Source organism: Galeopterus variegatus, unplaced genomic scaffold, assembly GCF_000696425.1.
Source record: "Galeopterus variegatus unplaced genomic scaffold, G_variegatus-3.0.2 Scaffold3836, whole genome shotgun sequence".
In the NCBI taxonomy this organism is placed as follows: Eukaryota; Metazoa; Chordata; class Mammalia; order Dermoptera; family Cynocephalidae; genus Galeopterus; species Galeopterus variegatus.
The window spans coordinates 18,799-30,182 of NW_007729947.1; the positions used below are offsets into that span (position 1 = coordinate 18,799).

At 36.3% G+C, this 11,384-nt stretch overlaps 1 protein-coding gene across 1 annotated transcript; it reads right to left on the reverse strand.

Annotated features, from left to right (window-relative positions):
* Positions 1-6,530: 6,530 nt before the first annotated feature.
* Positions 6,531-10,532, reverse strand: IAPP (islet amyloid polypeptide). The gene is made up of 2 exons (XM_008586126.1): positions 10,453-10,532; positions 6,531-6,794 (listed from the first exon to the last, which is right to left on the reverse strand). Exons 1-2 carry the CDS (start codon positions 10,530-10,532, stop codon positions 6,605-6,607), a joined length of 270 nt encoding a protein of 89 aa, XP_008584348.1. The 3' UTR covers positions 6,531-6,604.
* Positions 10,533-11,384: the final 852 nt, after the last annotated feature.

Sequence of the window (11,384 nt, forward strand, 5' to 3'; positions counted from 1 at the left end):
TCCGAACCCTCGGATGGGAGCGCCGCCGCGCTTCCCAAGCGGCACACTATCCAGTGCGCCACCGGGCCGGCCCGAAAGCCTCAGTTTTCTTAGAGATTACCTAAGTGGTGGTGACAGTGAAGACTATTCTGATGAGGTCTCAGATGGAAAAAGGAACAAGGTATTAGAAATTAGAGGAAAGGCCATCCTTGTTATAAAGTATCAAAGAACTTGGCTGAATTATTTCTATGTCCTTGTGGAAGGCAGAACTCAAGAATGATGAACTAGAATATTTGGCAGAAGAAATCTCTAAGCGGCAGTGTTCAGGATGATGCATGGCTCCCCTTAACTACTTATACTAAAATATGAGAAGACTGGAATAAATTAAAAGTGAAATTTATAATTAAAAGAGAAGCAGAACATAAAGATTTGAAAAATTCTCAGCCTAGCCATGTAAAGAATAAAAAAGCGTGTTCAGGAGAGAAAACCAAGGGAATGGTAAGTGACCATTTGATAAGAAGATTAGTATTGATAGAAGAAAGCCAGATGCTCAATTCATCAAGAAAATGGGAGAATGAGCCAAAGGCATTTCAGAGAACTTCGAGGCTTCTCCTCTCATCACAGGCCCAGAGTGCGAGGGTTTTGAGAGCTGACAGTTTAAAGGGAGGACCTAGGGTGTCCATGGTACCTCAGGACTTGATGCCCAGGGCCACCTCAAGTCTCTGCCTCCTGCATTCCTAGTGCTCCTTGGCTGCCCCACCTGTGGCTCAAGTGGGCCCAAGTGGAGCTCGTGCCACCACTCTAGATGGTGCAAACCGTAAAACTTGGGATCATCCGTGTTGTGCTAATTCTGCAGGTGCAGAGTGCAAGAGCTGTGGAGGCATGGCTACCTCCACCTAGATTCCAGAGGATCTCAGACTGCCTTAGGGCCCAGGCAGAGACTTGCCACAGGGGTGGGGCTACTGCAGAGAGGCCCCAGTAAGGCAATGCTTAATGGAGCTATGGGGGCAGAGCCACCCCCAATATCCCAGACCTGTACAGCCACCAGTGTGCAACGCCAGCCTGGAAGAGCCACAGGCACCTGACTTCAACCTGTGAGAGCTGAGATTTGGGCTCAATCTCAGCCCAAAAAGCCATGGAAAAGGGGTCCTCTGGAGCCTTGGGAACCCAACCCCCATTCCAGTGTGTCTGGAATATATGACGTGGAGTCAAAGACGTTAATTCTCAAGTTTAAAGATGTAATGTTGTTTGCCTTGTTGGGTTTTGGATTTACTTGGGACCTGCTACTCCTTTACTATTGCTTCCTTTTGGAATGGAAATGTTTGTTCTGTTCATGTCGCATCTGTTCCTGTCCCACCATTGTATTTTGGAAACACATGTTTGATTTCATAAGCTCCCAGCTACAAGGGGTTTTGCCGTAGGTTGAATTATACCTTGAGTCTCACCCATGTGATTTTTAGATGACACTTTAGACTTAGACTTTAAAGTTGATGCTGGAATGATTTAAGATGGATTGAATGTATTTTGCATGTGAGAAGGACATAAATTTTTGTGGATCAGGTGCAGAATGCCGTGGTTTGAATGTGTATCAGATGTTGCCAATGTAATAATATTAAGAGGTGGGCCCTTTAAGAGGTGATTAGGCCATGAGGGCTGTTCCATCATGAATGGGATTAGGACCCTTATAAAAGAGGCTTCATGTAGCCTTTGGCTAGCTTGCCCTTCTGCCCTCCTTGGAACCAAAGAGGTACCCTCACCAGACAACCAAACTGGCCAGTGCCTTGATCTTGGACTTCCTGCTCCCTAGAACTGCAAGAAAATAAATTTCTGGCTTTTGTAAATTACCCAGTCTCACATACTTTGTTATAGCAGCACAAATGAACTGAGACACATTCCATAGCAATTAAGCTATTATTTTTGGTTACATGGAAAAACATTCCTGGGATAAAATGGTGCTTGCTTCTTCCATAATTTATATGATATGTTTAGACAGCACAGTTACTCAACCCTTGTTAAGCAAAAGATGCTGGTGATATATGTCAAGTTATCTTTGGAAAATAAACACTATTAAGCTCTATGCCAGCACACTATCAAGAACAGAAGATGGAAATTCTTCAATTAGCCTAACTTCTTCCAGAGTGTGTAAATAGCCTTACCTTCCTTCTAGGAAATTTGTGGGATGGAGAACGATTACGTTCTAAGCACTGCCTTTAGAAATTTAGTGTTGAAGAGAATTGTGCCAGTCACTCAAATAATACAGCAATAATAGAACATTATAATATAGAATTTTTAATACTAATAAAAGAGTAATAATATAATACTCTAATACTGCATTTTTTGAATCTAAAAGATACCCTCAAAGTGTGATAAGAATTCAGTGGGTGGAGAAGTCTTTCAAGAGGGCAATAATGAAAGAATCTTGATGACTTTGTCATTGAAAGATTTCAAAAGGCTACCCTGAGGACAGTTGTTCAATTTTGAGGGAATGGATGGAAGAGGCAGAGGCTGGAAAATAACAGAAAATGTGATATCAGTTTAATAGAAACAACTAAAAGAATGAAAGCGTTAGGCAGGAGTATAAATACACGAAGTAAAATGGTGGGAGGTAAAGCTGGAAAAGAGGGTTGGGGTTAATTTATGGAGGGACTTGACTGTCAGGCTAAAGAATTTGATATATTTTAGTAGGCAACAACAGGTCTTTGAAAACTTCTGTATAGAAAATTGACATAGTAAGAAATGTGCATTTGGAAACATTCTGGTACTGGTGTATAATACAGAAGAAAAAACTGGACATTGGGGGACTGTTGGCAGGCTGCTGTAGTGGACCTGGCTTGCAGCACAGAGGGCCAGAATTATGTGGTTATTGGGAAAGGGAAGGAGAGACATACCTTAGTAGCAAGGAGGCTTTAGCATATGTATGTCCTGCTAACTGATTTGAACGTTTGGAGCAAGGAATTTGAACAATCAATGATAACTTTGAGATTTCAAGGCTGAAGTATAGTAGAAGAATGGTTGCACTATTATCACATATGATGGAGTCAGCAGGAGAAGCAGGTTTGGAAGATAGGATGAAAAGTTTGATTTTGATTATTGTGTTATGGGGAGGGTGTAGATTAAAACCAAAAAGGTTTATTTATTGGTCACTCTGCATGTCTAAACAGATCATTAGGGACATTTCTCCTCCATGAAGTCACTCTGGACTTCTAATTTTTAATACTTTAAAATTTATAATAATTAAAAATTAAAATCAGATGCTTCTATTACTTTGGAGTGTGCTTTGTGGAGAGAGAGGACCTCTTTTTTTTTTTTGTTTTTTTGCCTCCACTGGTGCCTCTCCTTGTGTCAATGAAGTTGAGAGTCTGGCATGCCGTCTGCACAACGGCTGTGACTGCTACTATAGAGACTAGCCACTTTTACGGCAGCCATGGCAATTGAGGTGGCTATGGTTGGCTACCCACGTGGAAATGATGTTTTTGGTGTGCTCTTTACCTGGTTAGGACTGGGTTCAGCTTCCCCTGGCTCCATACCTAAGGATCCCGGCAGGGCCCAGGGGTGGTGGCAGAAGCTTGCCTAGTTGCAACTGGGTTTGGCTGCTCCTGGCTGCATGCCTCAGGACCCCGGTGGAACTGAAAAATTTTGCATAGACTTTTTACGTACTGCATCAGCCCGGAAGTGACACACATCATTTCTGCTCATATTTCATGGGCCATAGGGCCCCACCTGAATACAAGGGGCTGAAAACTAATCTCTTTTATGCTCAGGGAGGTGAGGATATTGGTGAACACTAATAACATCTACTACAGATGCATGGACTGTAAGTAAAATGAATCTTTCCATAGCTTTGAATATTGTGTATGTAAAAGAGAGAATAAAGAGTAGGAAAAGAATACTTTGTCCTACCTTATATGAAAAGCCCCGCTCTGTACTCAGGCTCTGCATTAGTCAAAAGAACTTTGGACCTATAGGGCTTTTCTACTCTTAACCAAAAGGCATTTTTTAATCATATAATATTGCCTGGTAATGATATATAGGATGCAGAGAAGCAAGAGGCTCATTGCATAATGTCCTCTCAAAATGCTCGAGAGAATTTCTAGAAGTTTTTATTTTTATTTTTATTTTTTTATTTTTTTTTAAAAGATGACCGGTAAGGGGATCTTAACCCTTGACTTGGTGTTGTCAGCACCACACTCTCCCAAGTGAGCCACGGGCTGGCCCTTCTAGAAGTTTTATATGTGGTATTACTAAATAAATTCTTTGTTCTGACTCTGTATGCAACATGGAACATAGAGAAATCATTTGTATTTCTAAATGTTCAATAAAATATACTGTGTGGCACGTATATAAGTACTTGGAAGCTTAACTCACTGTTAGGTACATGATTTCATGCATCACAGACACAATGAGAAAGGTTGGGATAAATTTAGTCACTGAAATCTGACTGTTGGTATTTTCTTTTTTTGTTTGTTTGTTTTTTGTTTTTTGTTTTTTTTCCTTTTTGTCTTTTTTCGTGACCGGCAACGGATCGCAACCGTCAGTGTTGCGCCCGTACCATACCGGGACCAGCAACAGGATCAATCGCAACCCTTGGTGTGGCGCCCGCACCTCGCTCAGCCAGTGGGCGGCCGGTCTGTATGTGGGATCCGAACCCTCGGCGGGAGCGCCGCCGTGCTCCCAAGCGGTGCACTGTAGCAGTGCGCCACCGGGCCGGCCCACTGTTGGTATTTTCAATTACATTAATCAAGTTACACTCATTATTGTTATCACACGATAATTGTGAGAAACCAAGGAAGGTATTCAGTAGGCTCTGTGACAGTAAGGCATTCTCAACTATGTACTTGGATTCCCTACTAACTACAAATACCAACGTAACTAAGGAAATAATGCTGAATTTGGTTAAGTATTTCACTTTGATAAGAAATTAAATTAATAAACTTTAAAATAAAATCTTCTAGTAAAATCTGCTATATCAATGTAATAACTTCTTTTCATTAATTTCCCAGTTTTAAGTTATATAGTCACCCAAACTATGTTCTAATCCTTAGCACCGAAGGTTGTTGGGTTATTACACGTAATTCTTGTTTTATTCTGGAAATTGTGTTCTACCATATGCAATGTCCTTGAACATCATATGCACTCACTAAAATTTTGTTAACACTTGAAAGATAGATTGGGGAATTGAAATAAATTTTAAGGCTAAATAACATAACTATATATAAAATTTATAAACCTACATATAATATTTATGTTTTATTAAAGGTTACATATTATAGCATAAATTATATATTATGTTATATATATGATATTTATATTAGAGAGATGTGATATACAATAAAGCTTTATTTAGACTATTGTGAGAAAATTTTTAAATAAGTAAGTTTAAGAGATTGTAATTTAATTGTACCTTATTCCATTTGAAATGTTGGGTTTGAGTCCACTTTGAAAGGCCAATAGTTGAACATGACAAATAGAAATTTATATGATCACTTTTTATTTCAATATGCAATTATGGCATAAAATTAATTGTAAATATATTTCCTGTCTCTAATCACAACAATAAAAACCTGTATAATTTGGTAATATAAGGCACACTTCATAAGGGGAAATTTTAATGTAGAAATCAAGTCAACAAGCCAAATTCTCACCAAGATTGAGATGCCTTTAAAAAAAAAAAACAAACCCGCAAGTTGAGTGCCTTTAGAAATGGCATAATGCAGCATGATAGTGGGTTATATGAATTAATGCTACTTCCAAAGGTGACTAACTCATTCATCTCATGTCCAGTGCTGCAGTTTCCAGGCAAAAAAGTGCATCACACACCTAACCTCTGCCAGAAACATTCAATTAGTTTAACAAAGAAAATAAGTTGCTATACAGCATATAGTTTCCAGATGTCTGTGGTCTTGTAATTGATTATGTGATTAATGGAACACAAGTTGCTTTTGCAATACTCTGCATAAGAATATGACAGAGGTTTGCTGAAAGCCACGTAAACAGAATAAGTGTGTATACATTTAATAAAAGTTCACTGCTGATGATGCACAATGAAGCCCTCATCGACATGCACACAGTGTGTTTTTACATTTTCAAATAACCTCTTAGTACCAGCAAGTTTAACAAATAATAGAATTTTTTAAAATATTTTTACTGAGTAGGAAAAGGATTTTATTTATTTGTTTTTAAAACAAATATCTCTTTTCAGAAATCCAGTGCAAAAAATGGATTTCTTAACAAAGATACTTTAATTGCTGGTTTTCGAATATTCAGAATGATAACTTTACTATTAGCTGTTTACAATTCACCAGGTTTCAAACTACCATTTTCCTCTTTGTTTTGAAACAGGTCATAAAAATATAGGCCAAAAAAAATGACTTTTTAATGTTTTGAAATAAAAATCTACTGCAAAAATTTTCATTTTTAAAGACGTTGCCTCTTTATTATGGAACCTTAATTAATATTAAATTTAAAATAATTTTAAACATGACAATGTATATGTACTGGTGACAAACACGGGACACACAGACTCATATAGCCACACTAGAAATGAAAAAGGCAACGTTAAATTATACAGAAAATCTCTCGAGTATTTATACATAAAGCAATGAAAAGTGTAGAGGGACGTTGACCTCTAAAGGGGTGAGTAATTCAGCGGTTCTCTCTTTAAAACCTCAGCTGCATTCCTCTTGCCATATGTGCTGGATCCCACATTGGTAGGTGAGAGAACAGCACCAAGGTTGTTGCCGGAACGAATTAAAAAATTTGCCAGGCGTTGCGTCGCACATGTGGCAGTGTTGCATTTCCGTTTTTCCACCTGATGACTGGTAGCATTGAACAAATATGAAAGGTTAGAGACTTCAAATTGGGGTTGGATACAGCCATGTGACACCAGATATCTCATACTGATGAAAACTGAAGGAAATATTTTCACATAAGCAGCTCAGTGTTTTGTTTGCAAACATCTGGATGACAGATTTTTTTTGACACTTTGAAGATCCTAGAGAGTCAATTTTTGACTGGGAAATCATAAAATCTTCCATTATAGCCAATGTTGTATTTCCCAGTATAATTCTTTGTTTGAAAATCCAGAAAATATTCCAGATGATAATAATAATAATAATAATAATAATAATAATAATAATAATAAAAAAGATGACTTTGTCTTATATTCTTCTAAATCTTGTTGATGAATTTATTTTCCTGTATATAAAAAGGATTTAGAATTTAAAATTTATATGTAACCTAAGATATGTGGTAATTTAAAAAAATTATTTCCCATATCTTTCAAACAAAAATTAACCAGTATTAGTTGATTTTTGTTGAATTCATTGAGATCAATGAACGTTAAGAAAAAAGTCTCAGAAGGAAATTCTGCAATATGCAATAACATGGATGAACCCCGAGGACATTATGCTAAGTGAAATAAGCCAGTCACAGAAGGACAAATATTGTGATTCAGCTTATACGAAGTATCTAAAATAGTCAAATTCGTGAATCGAAGAGTGGAATGGTGATTACCAGGGGCTGAAAAGGGGAAAATGGGGAGTAATTAACTAATAGACATAAAGTTTCAATTAAGCAAGACTAATGAGCTCTAGAGATCTGCTGTGCAACGTTGTGCCTATAATCAACCATAATGTAATATACACTTAAAAATTAAGAGGGCAGATCTCATGTTAAGTGTTCTTACCACAATAAAATAAAATATAATAAAATAAAAAAGAGACAGAATGTCAGTATTATAAAGTCTCAAGGGGAGTCAAATTTATCACTGCTAACTGTTGCAGTGTGGGAGTTTTTCTTACTCTTGGCATAAATACATAAACATTACCATCTTCCTGCCACCTACTTGGATCCTGTGCTTTCAACAATTTTAGTGAGAGGACTCAGTTAAATGTTAAAACCAAAAAATTTTTTATGTCCGTGGTATTAATATTCATCACATTTGTTTTAGCCACTGGAACAACTGCAGAGTGATATTATAGATAAGTCAATCATAAATCATACCATAATTAAATAACTCATTTGAATTTTAACTTATGTTTTCATTTTAAAAATTTATTTGCATCAACTCTATATTTTTGTATCACCTTTTGTTTTAATGTGTTTTCAAAATGATATTGGAAATGGATACAGAATAATAACATTGCTTCCTCTTTGCTAATTATTAGGAAATTTAGGGAAATGTTTTAGTTTTCATCTTTTTTTTTTTTTTTTTGGTGACTGGCCAGTACTGGGATCCAAACCCTCAACCTTGGTGTTAGCAACACTGTGCTCTAACTGACTGAGCTAACTGGCCAGCCTTTAGTTTTCATCTTCATAGAAATCAAAATATTGGTGAAACTTAAGAAGAGTGGAAAGTGATAGTTATGGGGCTGAAAACTCAATGTCCAGAGCCAGTTACTAAACATAATTTGGGGCTAAATGCAATAGGTGTGTCTAAGTTTAAGTGCTTAAAAACTTTAATTTGTCCCTTGATTATTTCTGTACATTTAAACTTCTGGAGGGAGATGTGAAAGTTTTAGGTATTTCTGGAGCCCTTTGTGTAAGAAATAGTCTAAGAGTAAATGTTTAAAAATTTCATGGGAAACTATTTTTCTTTTTACTATTATACTCGCATGTTTTCTCCCAGTACAGAAAACTCTTCATACAGCATCAGGTGAACTGGAAATCTGTTAAGCGTAACAAGTATCCAATTACTGAGACACCAATCATTCAGGAAAAGAAAACCCACTCTGGGACCTAACTATTCATTTGATATCAATCTTATTCACACTATCTGTTCAGTTATTTCTCTTTGAAGGTGTAGTAGCCATGACCTAAGAGCATTTCAAATTAATGATTTAATGCTTTTATGAGTTGAACCAGTAATTTCATACATTGGACATTAAATTCTAAAAGACGAACTTTTCCCAAAAAATAGTAAAAATTGGAATTTGTCCTAAACACCTCAAACTAATAAATTTAAAGCAATAAAGGAAATTATGGGTCAAACTGGGAAGGTTCAAAGGGAGTATCTGCCCCAACCTGTGTTTGGCAAATAACTAGAACAGAGTAAAATATACAACATGCTAAATTCTGAGCGGTACTTTGATAATGGGCTGGAAGGTCAATAATGGGTCAAAAATTATTCTAAATTAAATGTTATTTTATTTGAATTAGCTAGAAAGGCCATCATTCTACTTAAAAGAAATAGTAAGAGCTTTTATATTTGTTTCGTAATTGTGAAAGTGCTTTCCTAAACAAAACTTTTCACTTAAATATACTATTCAGCATGTACAGATTCTATCCAAAACAATCATTAGGATGGAAAAAGATGGCTGAAATGGTTGGTGAAGGGCATCACACCCTCACTACCAGGCATTTTCCCTGAGCAGACAAGGCCTATCTGCCTACCTAGCTAGTAACAAACACTAAAGCTGCTGACCACTTACAGGCACATACACACATAAAAATTCTTGACTTTAAGAGAGTTTAAGCAGGGCTGGCCCGGTGGCGCACTGGATAAGTGCGCCGCTTGGGAAGTGCGGCCGCGCTCCCGCCCGAGGGTTCGGATCCCACATACAGACCGGTTCCGCACCGAGGGTTGCAATCCCGTTGCCGGTCCCCGGTCCGGTACGGGGGCAACACTGAGGGTTGCGATCCGTTGCCGGACATGGAAAAAGACAAAAAAAAAAAAAAAAAGAGAGTTTAAGCAGCGATAGTGATAAGCCGAACTTTAACTCTTAAATTGTCTTTCTTTAAAAATGTCTCAGTTTCAAGGACTTAAAAAATGGTTTTAAAATGGGTCCCTGCTCCATGTCTTAATATTGATCTGTGGAGGCACACAAGCTCCTGTAGGGAGCTCCTAGTGATTATAGCTTGGCACCTATGTAATTATATTTTTGACTGCCCTCTGGTTACCTGACAGACGAATATTTACAACAGAATGTTAAAAAGTTGGTGGGAAAGTGTATGATGCTTTTGCCTTAGTCAGGAGTATGAAGTAATGTTAACTATTTCTTGGAATGATTTGTGAAGTCAGTTTGTTACCTCTTAATTGCATCTCACACATGTACAAAAGTTGAAAAAAAACTCAAATGAGGTGATTAAATTTCATGAGGAAAATGACACTTAATAATGAATTTACATTAGCTTTATTTTTTTAAAAGGAGTTTAAAATTGGAGCANGAAATTACTACCTTTTTGTTTTTCCTGCTTCATGTTCTGGCTTTGCCCCTCTAAGTTCCAACAGCATATTTCTTGACAAAACTGGACATATCCACTCCTGTCTGTCAGAAGTTTCATCAGACAGATTGATCAGCCACTGGCATTATTCTTTAAAGAATACAGAATTCAAGGAGCAACTAAACAGCTTACAGTACTGTTCTTAAGCATGATTTAATCAGAAATCTAATGGCACAGGGGCTGTTAGTTATGTAGTCGTATTTCTAATTTTTCCATATTTTACAAAAGAAACAGGATTTCAAATTTACTAACCTTTCAATAGGTGTAGCTTTCAGATAGTTTAATGCAATAGAGAGCACAATAAGAACTACTGGCAGCTTCAGGATGCACATTGCTTCTCAAATTTTCTGAAAAGAATAATACAGCACTGAAATAAAAAAAAATTTATAGTTCTGATCGATGTCATTTTAAGTTAGAGCCTAATTTTAAAAAGGATTTAAAAACATAATTTACAAACATCATAATTTTTATTGGTATAATTCCTTAATACTGTTCAAACAATTTTCAAGTATTTTCAAAATTTTCACCTTCCCAATTTCCTTCTCTAAAACTTCTGGAAAATTGATATTACAATTCATTATCCCTTTAGCCTTTCTTTGAAATAAACCATATATTTAACACCAAGTCTACTTTTTTTTNGACACTTAATAATGAATTTACATTAGCTTTATTTTTTTAAAAGGAGTTTAAAATTGGAGCAATTGTCTACATAGCTTTTCTTAGTTTTATGAGATTTAAAGAATGTTACATGTTTCAACATCTCTTTCATAAATGACCAAATATACTGATTTCAGGAAACACATTAAAAAGCAATTTGAAGAATGTTTTGTAAGTATTTCTACTAACAACTCAAAGTAAAAGATTGTGAGATTAGCATGAAAATAATTTTATAATAAAAAAGTTATGTATTATTTTATTTCTTAATGAAATTGACCTCATAATAAGCAAACATCATATATGGGTAGGTGCTTAGCAAATGTCCGTTTGTAATAAAAGAAAAGATCAAGATGTAGACAGACATACTAGGTAATACTGCTAATTTTCCTGTCATTCAATTGTTCTGCTTATTGGAAACTTCGTGTCAGTTTTAAAGTAATTTTTACCCATGAAAAAGCCAATTGAAAATTACAGTCAGTTCCGAGAACATTCTGTAAACTAGATAAGCTCTGAAATGACAAAAAAGA